The sequence below is a fragment of the Vidua macroura genome, chromosome 20 (assembly GCF_024509145.1).
Source record: "Vidua macroura isolate BioBank_ID:100142 chromosome 20, ASM2450914v1, whole genome shotgun sequence".
Taxonomy (NCBI): domain Eukaryota; kingdom Metazoa; phylum Chordata; class Aves; order Passeriformes; family Viduidae; genus Vidua; species Vidua macroura.
Window position 1 is genome coordinate 3,314,086 of NC_071590.1, and position 24,977 is coordinate 3,339,062.

Here is a 24,977-nt window from a genome sequence, read left to right on the forward strand (position 1 = left end):
AGTAAAAAGACAAAACAAGTTAGACAAAAATCAAACTCATTAGTATGTAGGATACTTTAACTAATATTTGATCTCTCACCAAGTCACTCGAACTGAAAGCACAAATTACCAACATAAACAAACTGAAAATGCAAACACAAATGGTGGCACTTTAAATTTCATTGGTTTTTACACAGGTCCATCTCATGGACTGGTAGGTTCCTATTTAAAAAAAAAGTGAAAATTTGGCCTACTAGACAGATTATTAAAAAGAAAAAAACCTCTAGTGGCTTACACAAAGTGACAGAGTTCACCCGAAGAAATGATTATCACATTTAGGTGTGATTTTGCTGCTTGAAGTTTCTCTGCTCTCAAACTGTTTTCCTTATCTTTGATGCAGGGATGTTTGACATTCCTAGAAAAAAGAACAGAAACAAACTCCCCGGCAGAATATGCCCGAGTGAAACAGTTAATTGCATTAACTTACTCAGGTGGAGTTTTACCTTTTATTCTAAGAAGTGGTTGCACCCCTTCTGTTGTTTCCCACAGGACTTCAGTGAGGTTTCCTCTTGAAAGGAATGGGGGACTTGTCTTTAGAAACAAACTGTGGATCTGATGGTATATAAAGCTAGATACTTAGAGATAAAAGAAACAATGGAAGGATTCCATTGATTGATAAATGGAATGAGAGATTTGTCTTTACAAACAAACTGTAGGTCTGCTGATAAATAAAACTGGATACTGAGAGGTGAAAGAAACAATGAGAAGAACCATAAATTCCATAAGGAATTCTACTGAGTGACACAAGGAAAAGACAAAGCAGGGTATACATTAGAAGGGGTTCTTAGGTATTAGGTGTTTCGGGAAATCTGTACCTCTCAAGTATCTCAGGCAATGGGGCAAGAGAGAGGGACATGTGGCCAGGAGATTAGGATAAAAATGAGGCTGCTTCCTCCAAAAATCTGAGAGTCCCCAGAGGAAATGCCCCATGGCCTCTCCCTTTATTCAAATAAAGTTACAGGACTTCTCTGTCTCTTTTTTTTGGACATAAACCATTGGTGTTTGTGGATTAATTTTCCTGACACTCTGATAGACTGTTCAGTGGAGGGACTGAGACTGCTTTTAGAAAGTTTTGCAAGACTCTGTGAAGCAGGCGTGTCCTTTTTGCTTTGGAGCAGCTTGCCTTATCAGTTTGCTCTTTTTGTTTTGGTGATTTTCCTTTTGGACCTGTTTGAGTTTGGCAGCAAGCAATGCCACTGCTTAAAGCCAATCACTTATTTTTTAGTAACCAATTGATCCCTATCCCAATTTTTTGCATCAAGTCCACCCTAGGGGTAGGGAGGTGACTAACAAATTGACCAAGGAAGGAAAACAAAATATTTTCCTCTGAAGTTTTCCTGTAGCCCCCACAGAGGAAGCTGCATGATAAATACCTAGGCAACACCATAGGGACAACACCATCCCCACAAGGCAGCAACTGTAGAATTGGCTTCAGAACTGAAACCTGCCAATTCTGGCTTTTACAACAAAATACACAAAAAGCAGAGGGGTGTGGGTCCCCTCCAAACAGGTGTCTTTTGGCTCTCCACAAAACCCCATGTCGACAAAGGGATTAAATCCCCAAATTCATTTACCACACTTTCCACAATTCTCTCAGAGAAAAATGTGTTCAAACTTGTAAACCTACAGAAGAAACCACAATTTTCACAACTCCTTGAACAATCAAAGATCTTTTTGACAAATTTCCCCCCTTAGGGATAAAATTCAAGGTGGATCAAGAGGCCCCTGTGTTTACTAAGAAACACACCTCCTCTCAATCCAGACTCAGCTTAAAAGTTAACAAGGGCTCCAGAGTGGTGGGTCCCTGGTATAATGGGAGCCCCTGACACCCCTAACAATCCATCTCCATCATCCTCTGGACTTCCTCCTCCTGAGGATCCACCTGTATTTGCGATAGTCCTGCTTCCAGTATCTCTCTGTCTTTCCCCATCGTCCAAGTGGCTCACCCTCCTGCAGTGCTCCCACTGGGCACAGCCAGTAGCACCACAGGTCCCCAGCCCAGCCCAGCTCCTGGTCCTACACTTCTGTGCCTGGTTCTGCTGCTTCTTGCCTTAACTATATTTCTCCACACTCTCCTTCAACCAGTTCTGTTCTGACACACCAACAACTATCCATCCTGTTGTCAAGACTCCGTGAGAAACGATGGTCACTTTTAAAAATTTCAACGGTTTATTAAACCTTAACATAATACAACAGAGGACTGAATAAGAAAAAAGGACTGCATGGTGGGAGTCTGTGACCCTGGCAGCCACAAGCGCGTCTACAAAATTGCTACTCCGTTTTTTATACATCTGGGGGTTGCATTAGACAACCCTGGCCCCTTCCAAAGCCTGCTAGTCAACTTTTCTTTGTCATTTATTGGTGGAGACTACTTTCTTGCAACTTGATTGGAGGTCAGGTGTTGCCATGCCATGCTTCCTAGTAACAGTCCTTCTCTCCTCCCAAGATGCCCTATGCAAGGGCACATGTACAAGCCTTCCCTCTATGTGTCCTGACTACTGTCATTTCTTGGCAATCACACGGTGGGGAGGGGGACTGTGGAGAGAACAGAGGACATCTAAACAACAAATCACAATAACATAACTACACATCAATAAAACTTTCTTTAATATACACATAATATTAATCTCTTAATTGCAAGAGCCAACCACTGAATTACCCATCTATAACAACCCCTTTTTAATTCCCCTTATTGCTCCTCCAGGAATGAACTGTCAAGACCCCTTCTCAACTTTTTTTTATTTCCCCCTTTGGGCATCTATGTCTGTAATTACCTCTGGAACAATGTATAAACCAACTCAACATTCTTCCAAGGGATTCTTTGGAGATATTTGGGATTGTCATCCCTTTTGATGGAGCCCCTTCCCAGCTTTACTTTGCAACCCTCTATGGGTGCCCTCTTTTACCTGTGGTACCCTCCATGGGATCCCCAAAGATCCCACTGTACTCACTAGTGAGATTTTCAGTGGTCCTTCCCTGTGGACTCTTTATGGACCCCCCTAGTCCACCACTCATCTGTCTCCACAGTCTCAGGAACTCCGTCAGTCGTGGTGCCAGCCAGCACCAAGGGGAGCTGATCACCGAAATTGGGTGAGGCACGCCTTCAGCACCGCTTGCTGCCTGCTGTCTCTGAGTGGTGGAAATATCCCGGACAAGTCCCCAAATTGCCAGATGATTAATTTTGTTAATTGACAAAATTAATCCACAAACACCAGTGGTTTATCTCCAAAAAGGAGACAGAGGAGTCCTGTAACTTTATTTGAATAAAGGGAGAGGCCATGGGGCATTTCCTCTGGGGACTCTCAGATTTTTGGAGGAAGCAGCCTCATTTTTATCCTAATTTCCTGCCCACATGTCCCTCTCTCTTGCCCCATTGCCTGAGATACTTGAGAGGTACAGACTTCCCGAAACACCTAATACCTAAGAACCCCTTCTGTATACCCCGCTTCGTCTTTTCCTTGTGTCACTCAGTAGAATTCCTTATGGAATTTATGGTTCTTCTCATTGTTTCTTTCATCTCTCAGTATCCAGTTCTATTTATCAGCAGACCTACAGTTTGTTTGTAAAGACAAATCTCTCATTCCATTTATCAGTCAGTGGAATCCTTCCCTTGTTTCTTTTATCTCTAAGTATCTAGCTTTATATACCATCAGACCCACAGTTTGTTTCTAAAGACAAGTCCCCCATTCCTTTTATAATGGAGTGGCTCCCATTCAGCAGCTCCCATAATCATATTATACACAAAACCCATGTGTAGAAATACTCTACCACTGCAGGATCAAGATTAGGGAAGCTGTGAGAATTAAAGCTGAGGGAAACCAGTAATAAAGAACAATCTGACATTTTTTTCAAAGTAGGTCAGTATTTCTGGGTCATAATGTTACTGTAAAGCTTTGATTCATTCTTTCTACTTTCCTGCTCCACTTTGGTCTCCATAGAGTGTGCAAGTCTCACTTCACCCCTACTCTTTTATTTGGCTGTTGCCCTATTTCAGCAATGAAGTGTGAACCTCTGTCTGATGACATTCCCACTGGTAGTCCAGACCTCAGGATAATTTCTTCGAACAAAATCTTTACCACCTTGTCAGCTTTGTTGGTGCGACAAGGAAAAGCTTCTTGTCATCCTGAAAAAGTATCTACTGGTACCCATTTTGTGAAGAAAGCTCTGCAAAGTCTATTTGCCAATAGTCTCCCGGTCAGTTTCCTTTCTAGACACAGTCCCAAGTGCAGGCTGCCTAATCTAATGTGCCTTCTTCTTTAAACAGGTTTGATAATTTTTAACAATGATTTTATAATACCTGAAATAGAGATTTTTGGAGTTCACTTAAGTTAACAAAATGAATTAAGCATTTATATTTTAGCTTATAAAATTATGTGTTGAATTTTAACCTTTTACTTAAGAAACCTCTGCCATGGTACAAAGGGCATAGGAAAATGCAAATTTCTGAAGCTTCTTGCATAAAGAACAATACCAGAGGGGACCGAGGATGCAAAGAACCCAGATAAAGGGGTTCCTCTGTCTCCAAGCCCATCAAGACTGACAGACGTACTCAGATAAGCACCAAAGGACCAAAAGTGCACACGCAAAGGAGAAAAGTTCAAAAGTTCAGCCATGAGGAAGACCACAATCTTCAGCCTCAGGACCACCGAGAGATCCCCGCGTGACCACCACAGCAAACCACGCGTGCCCAGAAGGGCGTGGACCTATTTAGCATGAGAGGTGAGGACAGGCGGGGCCAGGGGTTGAATATGCATGAAAAAGTTGTGCAATGTAATTGCATATGGAACACCTCTGGGAATAAAGGCGTGGGTCAGACTGAGGCTCGGGGTACAAGTTTTGGAGAGCTATCTCACTTGTGTCAGGTGCTGACATACTTACCCACATCATAACTACCCCAGGTTGTGGAGTCTATTTATTTATTCCACGTATTGCTTCATACCAGTCATTCATATGCTCGAAACTTGAGGTTTCAATACCTCTACCATAGACTATATTCCCCAGTGAGCAACCTTCTGTTGTTTCTCCACCATTTTCTTCATAAGGTGTTGGGGAATTTTGATGTGTTTGCTGGGTGTAATTCACCATCCATCAGTACTCTTTTAAGCATCTAGCAATTTTGCCAATTTTTCATCTTCAGTCTGATAATCATCAGCCTCCTTGTCCAAATCCTGGTACTTCTTAGGTGAGAACAGGATATCCCCACTGGCAGCCTCCTTGACTGATTTGTCAGCCAGGCCATTTCCAGTATTTACTGGGGTCTCCCTGAATTGATGAGCTTTACAATGCATTACTGCCACCTTTTGAGGTAGCTGCCCCCCTTCTAAAAACCTCTGTATTATTTTTCTATGCTTCACAGGAGATCCCTGGGAAGTTCATAGCTCCCTCTTTTTCCCACATGAGTTCATGTAGACCTCTCCAAAAGTAAATATTGAGTCAGTCCGTATAATTACCATCTGATCCTGTGAGAGACATAATGCTCTTGTCAAATGCAATCAGTTCTGCTTTCTGAGCTGTAAAGCAGACATATTGGGGGTCAGAGCTTTGGCTTCTGTTACCTTGGGCAGAGTTACCACCACATTCCCAGCTTTTCAGATTCCATTTTTCACAAAGCTGTTCCCATTCATGAAGAGTTCCCAATTGTATGGAAAATCACACTTTGAAAACCCAGTGTTCATAAAGGAGACACAACTTTATTTGAAAAAAGGGAGAGACCACGGGGGCCTTGCAAGGCCCTCATACACTCTCAAGGCTTTCTCTCTCGGGTTTCTGGGGTGCACCCTCCTTTTATCCTAAACTCCTATCCACATGTTGCCTTATTCCTTTTCCTATTGGCCAACACACTAGGAAGGTACAGCCTTCCGGAACTGCCAACCACATGTTCCCCCCTTGAACCTGATTTTACCCCCAAGTTTAGAAACTCAAGCTTCTGCAGACCCACTTGACTGTTTCAGGAGTCAGGCTGTCTGGGCTCTGCAACAATCCTGCTGCTTGAAGTCAGTAGAGACATTAAGACCCATTTCAAAGATGTTTACACCCCTACCTTCACCCATAGAATTCTTTGCAAAGACATTAGCACACATCTTCCCTATCAATCCCTCCTCTTAGTATTTCTCAATTTGTCTTTACAAATCCTAGTCATTATTAACTTAAACTTTTTTAACAACCTGGCATGGTATAAAGATTAACATTTCAAACACCTCCTCCCAACTTTCTGGCCTCTGCAAGAGGCGTGGCAAGTAAATAACCGAGAAACAGAATACAGTAAATACAGTGAATAAAGAAGATATTAACAGTTCATATTAGCCTGCTAATCACTAGAGGTCCTTGTAGATGATCAGTGGCTGCTGATAGCCACTCCCATCCTTTTCCTCCTGCTGAGAAGTCCAGATTTCTGGGGTTTTAGAGACCTTGACTCAAATATAATGGGCCCACCCGTGTTTTCAGCTCTCCTGACTGCTCTTCCTGTCGTCCTGGTTGGATGGTATGAACAGCAAAGTCCAAAGGCAGCATCTGTGCTAAATGGGTTTCCTGTCAGAGATTTTAAGAGAGACAGTATCCTGGATACGTACTGGTATACATCTTCCCTCTCCTCGCCACATTGAAAATTAATTCCAAGGGGAATGATTTCCTCACGGTTTGGCTCTTATTTTTGCCCCAGCTAATGGCAAAAGCTGTGCCCATGGCATCTTATTTTCTATCACCAGCTTCAAAGGTGTTTCTTTATTTGTCCATTCATATTTTCTACTTGACCTGAATTCTCATGTGCCGGGGGGTATGGAGGTCCAACTGAAGTCTCAAAGCAGCTTGAAGGATCCCCTTGTAAAATGAGTTCCTCCAGCCCAGTCTGCTGCCTTCACAACCTCATACCCTGGAATTATTTGTTCCAAAAAATACTTTAATAATTGATGCAGTAGTTGCTGATGTGACCAGAAACGCCTCTGGTCACCCTGCCAGCTGGCATACCACTACCAAAAGATATTTAAGCCCTCTTGTCTTAAATATTCTCTCAAGTAGTGTGTTGAATGTATTTTTAGGTTATAACACAATGTTAAAATAGAAACTATATTATGTAAGATAGTTTTTAACTAGCTCAAGAAAGAGATGATACAATCAAGGAATTCTTCGCACAAAGATAACAATTACAGAAACCCCTAAATTTTCCAGAGGAGAGGAATTTATGGCTTTCCTTATCAACAGAAACGAACTTCTTCAAGCGTGACTTAGACTTGAAGGCGCCTGGGGATTAACAGAAACTTTTTGACAAGTACCAGACAAATTTCTTGTTTTAAATAAAATATATGCATAATCATGAAGTGTTTTGTATATGCAACAGGCTATTGCTTTTAAGGCTATTCCTTTGTTCACAAGGCACGCTTGTCATGGCTTAAGGGCCCGAGAGCATCCGGACGTCCGTAATTCTTTGCTTTTTATTGTCTTGTAATTGTCCTAACTCTAAATTTTTATTACTCTAATTGTATTACTATTTTTATAACCATTTTATTATTATTAAACTTTAAAAATTTTAAAAACCAAGTGATTGGTGTTTTTCACAAAACACAACTCAAGGGGAGATTTGGGGAATCTCTTCTTCCAGGAGCTATGAAGATAGTCCCACACCGCATTTACCACTTAACGAAAAAAACCTTTCTACACCTTTATAATGTTTTTAAAACCTCTTACTTTTTTTTAAATCACCTTCTACAAGTTTTAATAACTTTTTACAACCTTTCCTGAGACTGAAATTGTGCTATGGGCATTCCTGCATTAGCTAGTGCATGATCTTACATAAGCCAGCACAGTTACAAAAACCTCTGAGCCCTGCATTGCTTCTCTTAACCACTTACAGTTTTCCAATTACCCGGGGACTTGTACTCCCTTAAAGTACACTTTTCTAATTAGCTGGGGACTTGAAACCTTTTGATACTCACTTATACAGTTTTACAATAATTTTTAACAGAAAATAACAAATTATATCATTACTTTTATAACCCAATAGTATTATAGAGCTCCATTTCTGGAGGGATTCTCTGCTGCAGCTTATGGTTTGATATAACTTTATACCCTCAATAATGCTTTAATAAAACCCAGAGATTTTGCCTTGAATTCATTGGATTATAGGATCAAAGGATTTCCCTGAAAAAAGTATTTGATGCACACCAGAGTCCTCCATCCTGTAAATCCATGGAGCATCAAAAGCCATGTAAATCCATGGAGCATCCCATCTGGGGTCGCAAGGAAATTGCTGTCAAAATCATCAGGATAAATAAGAGTCTGTAACACTGTCTTTTCAGTGTTGGGGGTAAGGCATTATTTTATTCTTGGCCCAGAGGTGTGTGTGTGGCTAACAAAGTTCCAGCCTCCACACAGATACTGATATGAATCCTCTTCACTTACTTTTTACATTTTTAGCAAACAAAAAAAATAGTGTTTATGGGTTCTAAGTTACATAATTATTTTCACTGATTAGCATTCTATCCTTTATTGGTTATTGATTTCTTACTCTTCATGCTAATTTGATCCACATTCTTTAGTCCTCTTATCATCACTTTCTCAGATGGGGGATGTCCAGCTTTCCAGGCCTTAATCTCTTCTGTATCTTCTGGTTACTCCAACGTCCTAGAAGGGTTATAAATTTAAGATCCCATGTGTCCAATCTTCAGCTCCCTTTGGCTTTGTTTATTGAAGCTTGTCAGGGTTAGTTTTAGCAAACTTAACGTTTCAGTGATTTAATGATCAAAGTAACAATAAGAGCCTGTAAAGAAACTTATTTAGTGCTGGCTAAAAGTGGGGACTGCTTGCAATTAATTAAAACAACTAATTAAGTTAATAGTTAGGAAAGTTCTATCATTTCCAACAACTAGCAAACACAGGCACCAGGGCAGGAGTTTCCCACCCCAGCCACAGAAAATGGAAAGTGGATGTTGTGGCCCTGAAACTCTTCAAAATCACAGCAGGAATTACTGCTATTCACTGCTCAAAATGCATCTGTTACCAGAAGCCAGCAGTCTCAAGATTCAGCTGTGGGGCACTGCAGGTGCCAGGAGGATGCAGAGCTTCCCAGCTAAGCAGATGGAGCAGGGCACAAGCTGCCCTTTAGTGAGTGGGGCTCGGGCTCCATATCATCAGGAACCTTAGGGAAGGAAACCTGAGCCCAGTGTTGCGACTCAGCCCATGCCCTAGTGGCACAGCCAGCCTTCCCCTGCCCCATCTTGCTCACCAGGCTCTGAGCTGGGGATGCTGGTGGGGAGAGAGTCTCTTTGCTCAGTTTCCAGCCTTTATGATTACATTCAGCTCTCTGAAATAAATCATTAGTCCCCAGCACAGTTCCCATGCCCTAATTTAACTCCACTGCTACCATTCACCTCTGCCTTTTGGCAGCATCATCAGAGCCTATGTGGGTACAGCACTTCAGCCCCCCACCCTGCCAGAGCCTCCATCAGCAGCCTCAAACATCCCTATCATTCTTAAACCATGCTAACACCTTCAGCGTTATGGCATCAGACTTTTATGTCCTTAACACAAAAAAATAAAATATAATAAGTGTGCCCTCTTATGAGACATCTACTTGGTGAGGTATAACCTGCAAATAAGCCCCTTTCAGGCATTTGGGAAGAAAAAAAGAATTTTTATCTCTGAATCATGTTTCCTAATTGGGGATGCCACAGGTTTGAGTATCAGGCAGAAACAAAAAATACTCAAATTTTGATGCTAACTGCTCAGATGTTAAACCTTATTTCTACGTGGGGTCACTGATACAGACTTTGCCAATTTTGTGCAATATCCTACATTTAGCTGGGATTTTGTTACCTCATGTGATCATTTACATCTAACTCCAGAACAAATTCAAGTCCAGATCCAGGAAACTGCAGGCCTTGAAACATGTCTACTCACCATCGAATAACACTTATACCCAGCATCAAATAACATTTCCACGCACTGTCCAAAGCCTTCTCATGGCCTGAAGAGACACAGACTCATGCAAACCAAAAACATGTAAAATAAATAAAGCAGATTCCACTCAGATAAACTGTCAGGAGTGATTTTGATCGTCTGTCTGCCACCATCTACCCACCAGCAGACCACAGCTGCTGCTCTTGGGGTAGGTTTGCAGTGACAAGCCTGTGGTGACCCATCCTGCAGTCCTGGAGGGACACTCAGCAATGGTCACCTCACAGTGACACCATGTATCACTGTTTATAGTGACTCCAAAGCTAGAAGCCCCAGGGCTCTTGCTCCACTATTGGCTCATGCTGGGCTGCATTTACCTACACACAAGCCAGGATGTTTCTTCTTCTTGGTTTCTCACACGGACATTCCCACTGTGTCTCACCCATGCAGGGCTCTCAGCAGGCACAAAGCACAAGTTAAACACATGCAGTGCAAAGTAACAGCATTTGCTTCTGCAGCTTCTGCTGACAAACTACAGGAATGGAATGGAAATATAAGGGCAGGAATTTTAAATTATATCCCTCAATTTATTGCTTTGTTTATTATATGGGGGAAAGTAGTCCAGGGTACGTGGAGGAGTCTAGGGCCACCCCTGCATGCACTCAGCATTGCCACGTGCAGTGGTCCAGTGTTATGGAGCCTGTGGAGCATCAGTGTGATCAGCCTGCGGAACAGGAGGCTCAGGGGGACCTTCTTGCTTACAACCACCTGAAAGGATGTTGTAGCCAGGCAGGCAGCAGTCTCTTCTTGCAGGTAACAAGTGATACAACAAAAGGAAATGAGCAGGGGATGTTTAGATTTGGTATTAAGGAAAATGTCTTCAACAAAAGGGAGGTCGGGCATTGAAATAAACTGTCCAGGAAAGTGCAAGCATCACCATCATTCTGCCACCAGTCAAGAGAAGTGTGGACGTGGTCCTTAGGCATGTGGTTTAGTGGTGAACATGGCAGTGCTGGGTTAATGGTTGGACTCAATCTTACAGATCTTTCCCAAATTAAACAATTCAATGATTCTCTTGTGGGAACTTCCTCCCCAAAAGGCATCAAAGCCTCCCATAAAATCAGAATGATAATCTTAAAACCATAAATTGTGAAGGACTTCAGCAGCTGAAGAATTTTCCTGGTTCAGATGCCAGTTAAATGCACACAATCCAATCTTTCTGTGCCTTTCCAAGCCTGGGATAGCAGGACAGTCAACACGGGAGGGATTGGAGGGATCTCACCTCTTTAGGGGCCTGAAACCTTCTTCCCCCCTAATGTACTTGGACTTCAGAGCCAACAGAACTCATGGGTGAAGGTGACTGATGCTTGGGAGAGCTGGCTCGCTCCTCTGTCACCACTGCAGTTCAGTACCAGTCCTCTGGCAGCTCTGTACATAAATTTTTACACCTTTGAGTTAAATTAAATGAAACATTAAAACATTTCAGACCTCTTGGCTTCAGGCACTGATGACACTAAGGATTTACTGAGTTGCCAAAGCCCAACAGGGCCTGTCCAAGGGGTGCCCTTCTGCCCTTATTCTTACCTATAAATGTTATTTATCAATATGATATGTAATAAAATAAGCACTTTTAAGAGCAAGGCAACACTTCTTATTTTTATTTAAAAAGGCCTTGATGGCAGGAATATAGTGTAAAAATCATTGGAAAAACTAAAAGGCATTGATACATATTGGAATATACACTTTTTACATAAATTACATTTATTTATTTTTTCTTTCATTTGAGGTTCTTATTTGATATTGAGGTCTAATAGTTAATAGGTCCTGGGATCTGGACGTTTAGACCACCATAGTCTAACATGTACATGTTCATGGGCCATTGCTGAAAGAGAGGGAGAGAAAAAGAAGGCAAAAGTCTCTGTTAGGACACAACACAAAACCACGCATACCTCAAATCTCTGACATGTTCCAACAACTGGCTGTTGCTCCCACTTTCCAAGTAAGAGAAAAGAACCAACCCCAAACCAAAACACCACTAGCAAACTTGACAAAAACCCTTGAAAGGTTTTATTTCTCTTGTGTGCTTTTGGGGAGTTTTATTTGGTATCATCCGCAACTGAAGCCAAGCCCTGAAGGAGGGCAGTTGTATGTATCTCCCTGACTTTATCTCCTATTTTTCCTGTTCTGTGGCATTCTAGATCTCTGCATTGCTCCCAGAACCAAGCTAGAGGTACACCCAGCACAGCTTGGACCATGGGGAACCACCGGGTTCTGCTGAGAGGCACCACAGACCCGAGGTGATGTCACCAGCACTCACGTTTTACCCATGGGGGTGGAGGGATTTGCTTGAGCCTGTCTCATATGCAGCACCCACTAAAGCTGAGGCACACTGCAGGAATGCAGGTAGAGCCCCTGGGGGTCTTGGGCACTTTGCTCTGCTGACCTCAGCCAGACAAACCCTGCAGAAAAAGACAGCCCCACAGGTGTGTCTCCTCCTTTGCCAAACCTGCTTGTGCCATTTTACATCATACTTTATAGTGTTTGTCAGGTACAGGGAGGTGGTGACAGCTCGAGAACAGAGCAGCATCCTGAAGCAGAAAGACAGGTAGGCAGTAACCCCCCTAATATCTGGAAGGCTTTACCACAAGCGAGATCTGATTTGTTGATGATGTAGACTCCATATTGGAAGAAGAGGAAGAGGAAGAAGAGGAAGAGGAAGATACCGAGTTCCCTTCGGAGATCCTCTTCCGCTTCCGTTTGGGAACACTGATGTCTTTCTCTGCAAGGAGAGAGGGAAGGCATGAGGTGTCCAAGCTCTGAGAGTGGTCCCTAAATGTGGGGATTCATCTTGCAACTCCCCTTCCACAAAGCATCCCCCTGCGGTGATCTGCTGTGCTGCCACCGGTGACACAGAGTGGCACAGAGCTGTCAGCTTTCCTCACACTGCAGGCATGCTCTGGCTTGCCAGATCTCCCTTCTCTATCCATCCACCTCTTTTCATAAAACATAGGCTTGTAGCTATCTCTAGGACTGCTAATTCTGACACATTTGATTAAAACTGTCTGACATATATCAGGATGATGGGACAGAGAGAGAAACACATTCCCAGTGATGACAGAAAATCTTGTTGCCTTAGAAATTCAATTGCTAAATGATGGCTCAAATTGAGGGCTTTAACCAGGGAATAAATTGCTCATGGTGAGTAAATTGCTAATGGGAGAGGGATAATCACATCCTCCAGAACATGCTGGAAGTTTGAGCCAAACAGCCCAGTCTTCCCACAGCTCACAGAAGTGGAGTCCTCCAAAAGGATAGTTTACTCTGGAACAGATGCTGAGCCTAACTTTTTGTAGGTTGGATTTTCTCCACATCCTGCCCTAGGGATATGAGAGGTTCAAACGCCACCTCACAACTCCCATCCATTTTCTCTCCCACAGGGCCAGGAAAGCCACATTTATGTCCTAGCCCTTCCCTTACCTGTTTGCTTGGCCTCAGTGCAGATTTCAGCAAATGGCCTGTGGAAGAGACAAGGGATGAGTCAGTGGTTTCACCCTGTGTGCCTGCCTGTGTTGGGACACAACCCTGACTCTGACCCTAAGCTGACTCCTCCAACACCCCTTTGTGTGTAAAGGGGACTTGGAGCATTCCCAGTGCATCCTGGAGAGAAGTAACCTGAAAGAGCTCAGCTGGGTCTCTGAGTTACCAGCCCACATGTCATGTCCCTTCCCAGCATCACCATCCCAAATTACACAAGAAAGAGGTGACAAATTGGCCCTGCTAACCCTTCACTGTGCCCACCCATGGGCAAGTACCTCCCTGCAGCACAGGACAGTGGATGCCAGGGATGGAGCAGGTCCTCCACAGGTATGTGGTGGCTCCGGTGGTCTCATGGTGAGTTGCTCTGCTTATGGCTGAAGAAGCAAGGACAACACTTAACAAACAGAAACTTCCCCCATCACAAAGCTGGGAAAACTTACTGGAGCTGGTTTATAATCGCTATTCGGATGCTCTCCCGTGCCTTCAGGATCTTCTCCAGCCGATGAATGTCATAGGTATTGGGATTTCTGAAAGGGATATCGTCTGGCAGCCCAGTAACCTCCACAGAGTCAGGACTGTCCCTGATGAGTTTATAGGGCACCATGACAGGCCGGTTCAAGCCCAGAGCCTCTCCTGTAATGGCAGAACAGAAGACAGCACAACAGCTTTACCCTACAGTGTGGATATTCTCAGTTCAGTCAGAGAGAAAAGAGAAAGATTTCTGCCAGGCTAAGCGTGGGAAAAAGTCTGAGAGGAATGTAAACAATCTGTTACCTTGCTTTCTGTTCATATTGTTTATAGATATGTTCTACCACACTGACCTAAGTCCAGTGTACCAATCAGGTAAAATGTTTTTACTTTAAGACCAATGAAATTAATGTTCACGATGTTCTCTACAAAAGAGAGACATACTTTTGAATAAACACTCATTTTACCTTCTGAAATTGTACGAGTCATTTCGCCCGTCCCTAGCTCAACAGCATCACTACAGGGCTCTACAACCAACCAACTGAAAGACTAAGAACACTGGGGGACTTTGGGATGCCATGGCTGCTGTGGTGCTCAGCCTTTGCTGCAGTCACAGCCCACCCAGCCATTTTACATGTACCTGCCCAATTTATTGTCTGCTCTGTTAGTCTCCATTTAGAATTCTGCCAGGAGCCTCAGGCAAGTTCAGAACACACACACTGCCACACCTGCCCAAGCCCATGGCTGGACCAGCAGCAGCAGCATGCAAGACAGCCCAGGACAGAGGGGAAGTGGAAGGGATTTGCCCGTTTCCTCTTTCCTCTGTACATCAGCAGGTCTGGGGAGTCACTGGGGTGGAGATCAAAGCCATCATCACATTACATCACTCCTGCCCATTTCTTGAATCAATTTATCTCTTTGGCCTCCACAACATCCTATGGCAGTGATACACCTCAGTTTAATTCCTTGCTGCATTAAAAGCCCTTCCTTCTGTACAAGTAAACCTGCTGCTTAACTCTCTGGGTACCCCTTAGTTTCCCGCTCACTGGGGAGCAGAGAACATCCCTCACTTTTGTCCTGTTTCTGACTGTAAGAGCCTGGTCCCACCTTGCAACTCTGCAGCCCCAAAACCTGAAGCTGTTAGTGGCTGCACAGCCACATTTCTAGCTTTCCTCCTGGAGAGTTTGTCCCATCAAAGGCTGACATCAGACTGAACAAATCCTGCTACTGTGCTGCATTTTGCCATACCCCTTCCCCTCTCCAAGGATGAGCTGTCAACAAGAAGGTAATGGTCCCACCTGCCAAGAGTGAGACACAGGGACATCCCTGGGGACAGGCTGTAACATGGAGCAGCAGGACAGTATCTGTGCTGCAGCAGCTGCCGTGGGCTTGGGCTATAAATAGAGGCCTTTGTGGAAGTAATTTTAACTGTGGCTGCTCTCAGCAAAACCAGCCTCACCCTATGATGCCTACAAGCAGAGACTCACCGTATTTTTCATTGAAAAGCTCTTTCACTTGCTCTCGCAGAATCACCTTCTCTCCAAGCCTGTTGGCATCATCCTCATCTGCAAAAGCAAGAAAGAACAGGGGTGAGCTTAACTTGTTTCCTTCTGAGCCCCTGGAAACCCAATCTCACTGACACAATGCAGGACAGCATCCCTGTCCCTCTGCCCCAGCATGGCCTGGGTTCACCTCAGAGGTGTTGCTCTCTGCTTGCACCCTGCCACACCTTTCAGAGCTGTGCAAAGCAGCTCTAAAATGCTGACAAATCTCCATTTGCCATGTGCTGCCACAGCTAAAAGCATTTTATATCTACTTTGTGGGGCTGTAAATGACTAGAAAAAATGCAAAGCAATGAAGACTCAAGCCCTCAGTGACTTGAGTCCCACAAGTGACATCAAGGAATGAGAGAGCATTTTTTTGGCTAAGCTCCTAAGTGAAGTATTGTTTTATAATATACCATATAATCAGCTTGGCTTTCCTAACTTTTTAAATTATCCTCATTGTGCTAAACAGTTTCACTTTCATTCTCTCGTTTCAAACAATGTGCCTAAGTTAGTAGATTTTTACACTCAGCTATTTAGCATCCTCAGGAGGCTCCAGGACAAATGACTGGGGTCGTGACCTTAACCTTTGACCTAGGGTGAAATGACCCTAAACCTAACCTGTCCCTTTAATGCCTTTTTTCCCCCAGAGGTATAAGGTACCAAGTGAACACACCTTATCTGCCTCTTGCTGTGGCCACCCCTGCAGCTCCCAGCAAGCTGGGATGCACAATGCAGGACCAGCTCAGTGGGGTGGACTCCTCACCTTCTCTCCTCCCAAAGATCCCCACTGCACCCAAGGCAGGCACTTTCACCCAGGCTGGCAAGCCACTGGGTAAAAGTAATGGAACCACTGAATGGTTTGGGTTAAAAAGGACCTTCTAAAACCATCCAGTTCCAAGTTCCTGCCATGGCCAGACACAGTAAGGTGTGCCTTACAGACACAGTGCTGTGTGCTCTGTGCAGGTGGTGGGGGGCTCATGCTCCTGCTGCTGGCTCAGGTGATGGTGGACGGTAGCTCAAAAGGGTAGAAAGAAGTGCTGGGAGGTGCTGCCCAAATCCCATCTTCAGTATTGGCATCCTCAGGTGTCTCAAAAAACATTTAATCAATCTTTCTGTCAATGCTTTGAGCCAGGAGCTTTGAATCCAGCCCTCAGCACCAGGCAGCTCAGGACATTTTGGAGGCAGAGACTGCCAGGAGACATTGTTCAAGCCCTTGTTCAAAGTCCCTTTCCAGCTCTCCTGCAGCCTCTTTAGGCACTGGAAGGGGCTCTAAGGTTTCCCTACAGCCTTCTGTTCTTCAGGGGAACACTTCCAGCTGTCCCAGCCTGGCTCCAGAGAAGGAGTGCTCCAGCTCTTGGGTGAGTTTGTAGCCTCCTTTGGATTTATTCCAACAAGTTCAGGGTCAGGTCTTTCTTGTGTTGGAGGCCTCAGCCAGACGCAGTGCTTCAGGTGGGGTCTCACAAGAGCTATTCATAGTGGGTTTCTACAGCATCAAGGTGATCCCTGCAAACCTTGGCATGAGAGAATCAAGGCATCCTCTGCCCCCAGTCTGCAGCTATTCAGTTTCATTTTGAGCAATCACATGATTATGATTTTTTATTATTTTGAGCAATCATATGATTTTTGTTTTGGTTTCAAGCAAACAAGTAGCTGGAATTTTGTTTTAAATGCAAGGTGAAAATCCACTGCAAGTCCCTGCCCCCTGCATGGGACTGATTTCAGTGCTCAGCACTCCAGGCAGAAAGACCCCATCCCACATCTCAGCCACTTGCTACTGTGGGAGCTGGAGAGAAGCTGGCAACCTCAAACCTCTGCACCCTGCTACTGCAGGGTACAGCTTCAAAAAAGCCTCTTCTCCACCTGGAAAACAATTGCTTCGCCTGGATATCACATACACACACAAAAAACAAAAAAAATCCCAAAAAACCAAAACCAAAACCAAAATAAATTACAAAAAACCCCAAAAACAACCCAAGAACTTTCTGCAAAGAGAGCTTAGGGGTAAGTTCTGCTTCAAATTTGGAAATGGCAACAAAGCAGCTTGAATGGCATGGAGCAAAACATAAATACAAGAGATGAAGATTTCTAAGTGATGCCTTGCAGTGCCACTCTGGAGGCCACGGTGGAGCAGAGGGGACAGCCCTGTGGTCTCCCTCTGTGACTTCCTTGTCATCACTGCTCAGTTTCTGGGCTGTATATACGTACCCGTATGGATGTGTAGATGGTAGCAGACAAAGACACACCAAAATTCAGTGTTCTCACTCATTTAATTCTCTGGGACTGAAAAATGCAGCAGGTCTTTCCTTTCTGCTCATGCCCCAAGTGACCTGAGTGCAAGAAACAAGATCCCAAGGGATCTTGTTTTTTCCACTTTGAGGTGGGCACTACTCCCACATTCCCATTCAAGGACACAAACAAATGTAATGAAAATCCTGGAACTGAGCATAACAGTGAAGCCAAAGAGGAGCCTCTGGCCAGTGGCACTGCTTCCCAGGGACTTACCCCTCCGTGCCCAGGCAAGAGGGATCTCCATCTACCTTTGACTTTACCCATTTGGGTTTGGGAATTAAGCAACTCAAGGAGTAAATTGAAGGAAGGAGTAAATCAAGGAAGCCACTAGTGCTCCTGAAATGTGATGAGTCCTTCCCATAGAACAGGTTTATCCATGTTGCTGGCTTCAGATCTGTTTTATCTTTTAAAAAAAAAATTAAAATAGTAGCTAGTTGATTAATTTTTTTCCCAATTCTGCTTGCCTGAAGTCAGCACCTCTGCACTCCACAGGCATTTACATACAAGTGGTCACATTTTTAAAGCACCACTTCCTTCTTTTCTATAGGACTTGTCAGAGCTTAACATTTCTTTGAGAGACAGCAAGCTACTTTTAATAATTATATAAAATGAGGTTTAGGTGTCTGCTGTTGGGCAATAGAATCTAAACCACTGCTTAGTCTTCTAGTGACTCAAAAAAAACACACAAAACCAAATCCAGGGTACCCCATGGATAAATAATGGTGCTGCCTGTGTTCATGATGTCATGTGCAGAATCTTGATCTCAGTGGTGAAGCCACAGCATAGTTGGGCAGGGTGCCCAATGGAGCCTTCTTCCTTTCCATACCCTCAAACGCTGCTCAAGGGGATGCCTGTCCTCTGCTCAGCCACTGCTCATAGAGTAACAACCAACCTCCTGTTACCCAAAGACTTGTCCTGAAGCCCATTTCATCAGGAAAACTGTCACTGCCCAACTCTGAGAATATGGCTCAGATCCCTTCCGCAGGCAATCCCAGACTCATCAAAGAGACATTCAGCTGGCAGGCTGAGAGCAGGTTCCTTACAGCAGCCTGGGATCTGGCCCTGAATCCCAAGAGGAATCTTTCCCCTTCCAGCTTCCATGGCTGCAATTCGGTTATACCCCTGTGAATAAATGTGCTGACTTTACTGAGGCTATTCTGCAGTAACTCGGGTTTAAATGCAGTTTGAATTAGCTTAACATATGCATGTTTTCAAAGCAGAGCTATAAACTTGTGGCAGCAGCAATTAACACCTAGACCCACAGCCAAAATCCCAGCTGGTGGCACTAAGGCTGGATCTGCTGTAGCTAGGTGTAGCCACAGGCACAGCCAGGTCAGCTCTTCCTTACTCCTGCACATCAGTCTGTCTTGCATCCCTGGAGCCTTCATGGCTACTCACCAGCCCTGACCCAGAGTATGCATAAAAGCAAAGCAAAAAAAAAAAAAAAAACCCAACCCAAATCCATGGAAGCTCTCCTTATGAATGGCAAGTGGATTTGTAACAAATTAATTGCTGGGACACATGGATGAAGGATGAGAAGAACATGGCAGGTTCATTTGGCTGGAGTGATGGCATCGATGCTCAGGGACTACAGCAACGGTGCTTAGAAATACAGAAAGGATTAATAACAACAATAAAACACTGTCAGTTCTGGACACCACAGGGAAACAGCAGCAGGGAAAAAACAATACCTGAAATTTGGGGGGGGTTTAGACATTTTCATTCCCATATTAAAACACAAGTGCATTTCTTGTCTGCTACCATCTACGATGCATCAACTGAGCTACGTACCATTCAAAGCAGCATAGGCTTTTTCCAAAGATGTTATCCGTCTAGGGGCTACAGCGCAAGTTAATGGAAGACAAAAAAAAAAAAAAAAAAAAAAAAAAAAAGAGAAAGAAAAACAGATCCATGAGTGCTGCAGCTTGGTTTCTTGGTCACAAACAAAAGCAAAAACCCAGGATTAAAATTCCTCTGGCCCCTTGGCACAGAGACATTTTGGTAGCTAATAACTGCGTAAGTTATTTACTGGTGAGCTGGGCTCTCCACCTCATACCAGGACCTGCTTTGCTGGAATGTGCTTAAGCCTCCAAGCATCCCTTTGGCTCTCCTGAGCAGCTTAAGGTCCACATGTGCATAAGGATGCATGGCCAAATGACAGCATTTATGGCATGTGCCAGAGCAGCAGCAGCTGTGTTGCACAGCTGTTCCAGTGCCAGAGGAGAAAAAAAAATCTCAGGTTAAAGCAGATGAAAAGCAAACAGGGAGATCATGACAGTTCTGCATCAATAGGAGGAATGGGAGAAAAAGGAATACCTAAGGAGAGGCTGGTGCTTGCCACTGACTCCAAAGTGATGAACGACATAAAAAGAAATTAACTTCCTGTGGGGAAACAGCCAGGGATGGGACTATGGCCTGGATTTGCAGGATGGGCAAAAGGAGGAATGAAGTGGCTCATCCTACTGAAGTCACAGCCACAGGGAGAGCTGGTGGGGAGGGTCAGGGCTGCAGCACCAGGGCAAGGAAGGGGCTCAGAGGGGAGGCTCTTGATGCCAAACTGCAGTGAGCTGACACCAGCAAAGAGAAGGGGACTTGGGAGACAGCAGGAGCATGTGTCCAAATCTCCTAAGCAGAGGCATAAGCAATCTGAAGTAGCTCCAAATACCTAGCTCAAAATACGTGTTCCCCATTTCAAGCAGGCTCAGGAAAGCAGCCACTGCAGCACAGAGCTCTGCTGGTGCCCTGCAGGGGGGAGGAGAGCCCTTTGGTTCAGCAGCTCAAAGGAACAGAAAAAACATGTGGTTCTGCCCAGGGCAGCTGCAGGCACTGAGATTTGGGTGTAGACCCACATGAGCTGGGGCTCTTCACCCCTGAGCTGCAGGAAGACAAATCCTGCCATAAGTAGTTGCAGCAGTGCCACTCACTGCCATGCTGCAGGATCCCTCCCCAAAATAAGAGACGATCTCTGCAGCTTGGTCCCCTAAATCTCTGGTGAGACCCTGTGGGCAGCACCCACTGCACTAAATGCTTATGCAGAGGGGAGGAGATACAGGTGGGTCATGCTGGGAAAGCCAAGCTAAAGTCCGAGCCAGGAGGAAGCAAGGTCCTGGCATGGCTTCTGTCAAGGAGGAATGCAGGCAGGAGTGCAGGCAGGAGTGCAGGCAGGAGTGCAGGCAGCAAGGGAGAGCAACATATGGCAGGATCTTTCCAATATGGCTCAGAACCGGTTGAGAAAAGGCAGCATGGCATTTCCTTTGGTTGGCAGCAACTCAAAGGCTTTTGCAGCATTTCAAGGTGCTGTTATGAAATTACCTTAAGAAAGGTAATTCAAATTTCTTGTCCTGCTAACTCAAACGTGGCATTCAGCCTGAACCATAGGAAGCATCCCACCAGGTTCAGGGCAACTGTCCTGCAAGGTATGGAGTGCATCCCAACATGCCAGGATGGAATGGCACCCATCTCACTGCTTGATAAGCACTGAAAAATGAGGGGGGTTGGGGTCTCTGAAGGACACAACAGGATATGAGGGTGGTGGAGAGCAGGGGGAAGGAAAGAGCAAAGTGAACACAAGGGCTTGGAAGAGCTGGGTGATGGTGCTGCCCTCTCGACAGCGAGGATGCCACACACAGAGGCAAATGGGAAAAGGAGACCAAAGCTAGGGAAATAAAAAGACAATTGGAATCACAAACATGCTTAAAAACAGGCTTTGAAGCTCCACATCTATTCACACCTGCTTGAATTTTAACCCTCATAATTATCCATATATAAAAACATATATTTTTATACACACACACACACACACACACACACACACACACACATATATATTCAACCTGCTTGAATTTTTACCTTAGACTAGAAACAGTGACTAGTTGAACACTCAAAAATAATCACCCTGGGCCTGGCTGGTGGGTTAAAAAGGGTTGAGGGGTGAAGGGAGATGGATATGGACCCTGAAAACCAGCCTGGTGATGGAGCAAGATGTGCTCAGCCCTCATCACAGCTTTCCTCTTTTCTATTTTTCTTGCTAGGAGTTTCCAATGCCAGGCACATCTCATCAAAGTCTTGAGGAGGATTGTGCTCTTGTGATTAAAAAAGAAATATATTTATATTTATATTTATATTTATATTTATATTTATATTTATATTTATAAAGGATGCCTGGATGTGTGGGTTTTTCAATTAAATAACACTGCCTGCCCTACTTTATTAATTGGAGTATGGAAAATAATCTATGATGATGGTAGGGAGCTTGGGGAATAGGACAGATGGAGCTGGTCTACATTTTCAATCAAAGCACATAAAAATTAACATACAGAAAGATTTTTTTGTGTGTGTACGTGTGTGTGTATGCTAGATTACTTATGCTTTTTTCAAAGGTTCATATTAAGCCAGTTTTGTATCTGTGCCTCAGGAAAGAAAAAACAAAAGGATGAGAGTAGTGTTTATAGCACTAGAGCTTCACCCCTGCTCGCTCACTCCTGTTTAATCCTGAAAGATCATGCTGCTTTCAAAAAGGGGTTTTGAAAGTCTCTTTTGCAGAGCAGACACCAGCAGTGTGGAGAAGAGGCACTGGAAATCAAAAGGAAAACTGGATGCCAGGAGAGTTGTGCTCCTGGGTTAAAGGCTCTAGGAAAGCCATGCAGGTGAAGTGCTGGCACTGGTGGCCTCAGGGACCATTGTCCCATCTTTGAGAGGCTGCAAACCTGCACTGCTGAAGGGTTTTTTTTCCCAAAAACGAGTCTCATTCCCTGCAAAATTCACCTCCTTCTGCAAACAGCATCCCTGCAGGCACACAGCCCCCAGCTGCTTCTGCACTAGCCACTCCCCCATCTCCCATTCAAGGAAAAATACCATCTCAACATACAAATTACAGATTGTCTTGAGAAAAAGGCACATGAGGTACTCAGATTATATTGAAATCCTTTTACCTGTTTCTGTTACACTTAAAAAATGGGTGCCCCCAAAAGAAAGAGATGTGTGGTCCTGCAGTTACCAGGAATGCTCTTTGCAATTGTGCTGGTTTGGCAGCACAGCAATGCAGGAGGGTGCACAACTTTAAAGCATATTAAACCCCATAAAGGTTTAACCTAAAAGGTTAAAAGTGTAACCTAAAGGTAACTCAAATCACTCCAAAGTGATTTTATTTTAAAATTACATTGAATTTCCCTTTTTCTTAAACATGTGTACACTTCATGTAATTTTTTAGCCAAAATGATCCACAAAACCCATTAGCTTCCCTTACATTTATAATTCTACCTCCTGAGCTTTCCAGCTTTTAGAGACCTCTGCAATGCCATACTTGGGAGTAACCATTGCTTTCATTTTAACCCTCCTCTGTGAAATAAAAGTGATTTTCATTGACTTTATTTTAATGCCAAGCATGCTGCTGCTCTTCATTTTACATGACAGGCCTTCACTACACAATATTGAAGACTCTTTAATTTAAATTTTTAGTGACCTATGGCTAGTTGGAAATCATCCATTTTGTTAAGGCAGGTGAAAAGCAATCAAAGCCAAGGCAGTGACTGCATCACTTTATTGCCACCAACCACTTTGGGGTAGTGGGGTAGAAAATCAAACAATGGGGATTAGGGAGGGGCAAAATACAAAATACAATCAGCTCTTTTCTGGAAGAGACATTCTAGTGGTAATCTGACTACTAGAAAATACTTATGAGTCCTGAAACTGTCTCTGAAGATTTGGCAAATACAGGAAATTGTCTATAACAAATTGAGATGTCAAGTAAGAAAAAACCCTCACCGGTATCTGATCTTATTTAAAACCTCAGTGGGAGGAGAGGGAGTGAAGCACCCAGCCTGGCAGGGATGCTGTGACCTGCTGAGCCCACTTGGGTGCTGAAATACACATAAAATATGTCTTTGGGTTTGTGCTAGAAGGATGGTCTGTGAGGGGAGCATTCAGCTGGAGAAGGAGAGAAAAAATGTTGTGCATTGAAAAGACAATCAATTTCCTCTACATCTCTTTTTCTCAGGCTGTGTCTCCCAGCCAGGTAGCAGCCTGAAGTGTTTGCCTTCTGATGTGCTCCTCTGTTAATGGTGTGATTTGTGTCAGATCAACATCTCTTAACATAATTATACTGTCTGGAGTGGGAGAGTGGAAAGACAAGATGTGGCTGGAGGAGTGTATACACAGCCATGGAATTCTGTGGAAAACCAGAGTTCTGCAAAATTTGTGCTTCACTGAGGGTTCATTTTAGGCCCAGCTGATGTGAACTGGCACATTGCTGCTTAGGACCAAAAAATACAAGTCTAAGGCCAAGTTCCACAGAGGTTTTGGGGGACCTCCCTGTCCTTGGCTGGGCCCTACACAGGGACACAGAAGTGAACACATGGACCATGTCTGAATCTTCCTAGAAGTGAACACATGGACCATGCCTGAATTTTACTGACAGCTTACTTTTGTTAGAGCTCTAACACCTTTCTGCTATTCCCATTAAGGGCATATAAATGTTTTCCTGTCTGTCATATTTGCCTTTCCTAAATTGTGCCATTGCCATGGAGGCTGGCCAAGGAAATGGGAAGCCATGAATAAAGATGACAAGGTTCTTTGCACCCATCTGTGCTCTTCCAACAGTTGTAATTACAGACATTTAAAATCAAGACAGGTTTTTAACCACATTTCTGACAGCAACTCTCTTTTCTGAGCAACCAAGAAATGAGAGACAGCTACTGCAGGGACTGACAGTGAAGGACACAGCTCTGGGATGATGATTTGAGCAGCTGTGTATGGAGCTCACCCTGGACACCCTGTCCTCTCCTCTGCCGTGTCTTCCCTGGTATATCTGCCTGTGGAATGTTCACGAGCTGGAGTGGACCTTCACTGCCATGCTACTGCAGCCCAACATGGACCCTTGTGGTTAATCACCCCTTACCATGACCTTCCCTCACCACCCAACCCACCAGCTCATTACAGCACAGATTTATTTTAAGCAAACGCTTAAGAAAGTGGGTGCTTTCTTAAATACACAAAACAGATCCCTGCCCTAGATTAGCTCTTGAAAAATGCCATCATTTCAAGGCAACAGCAGCAGTACTGATGGGTGACACTGAGGCCAACTGGTTCAGGCAGCAAATGCACCAAACAACAACAGAACCAAAGTGGGAAGCCCCAGGAAAGTGAAGTCAGAACAACCTTCCTCCAGCTGATAAAATTATTGCTTGCCATCCACAGTTTACCACAGTTTGA

The 24,977-nt window shown here is 44.2% G+C and overlaps 1 protein-coding gene across 8 annotated transcripts in view; it reads right to left on the reverse strand.

Annotated features, from left to right (window-relative positions):
* Positions 1–11,555: 11,555 nt before the first annotated feature.
* GTF2IRD1 (GTF2I repeat domain containing 1) overlaps positions 11,556–24,977 on the reverse strand; it is a 69,155-nt gene continuing 55,733 nt past the window's right edge. For 5 of the 8 annotated variants that reach the window (XM_053995742.1, XM_053995745.1, XM_053995739.1 and 2 more), the window contains 6 exons: positions 19,560–19,607; positions 15,420–15,497; positions 13,905–14,097; positions 13,405–13,442; positions 12,570–12,706; positions 11,556–11,809 (listed from right to left, as the gene is read on the reverse strand). In XM_053995742.1, coding sequence (XP_053851717.1) covers positions 11,735–11,809; positions 12,570–12,706; positions 13,405–13,442; positions 13,905–14,097; positions 15,420–15,497; positions 19,560–19,607 — 569 coding nt within the window. In that variant the 3' untranslated portion in view covers positions 11,556–11,734. Of the gene's footprint in view, positions 11,810–12,569; positions 12,707–13,404; positions 13,443–13,739; positions 14,098–15,419; positions 15,498–19,559; positions 19,608–24,977 lie in introns of those variants that run through there. The other 3 variants (XM_053995744.1, XM_053995740.1, XR_008440164.1) reach the window with 3 other exon arrangements.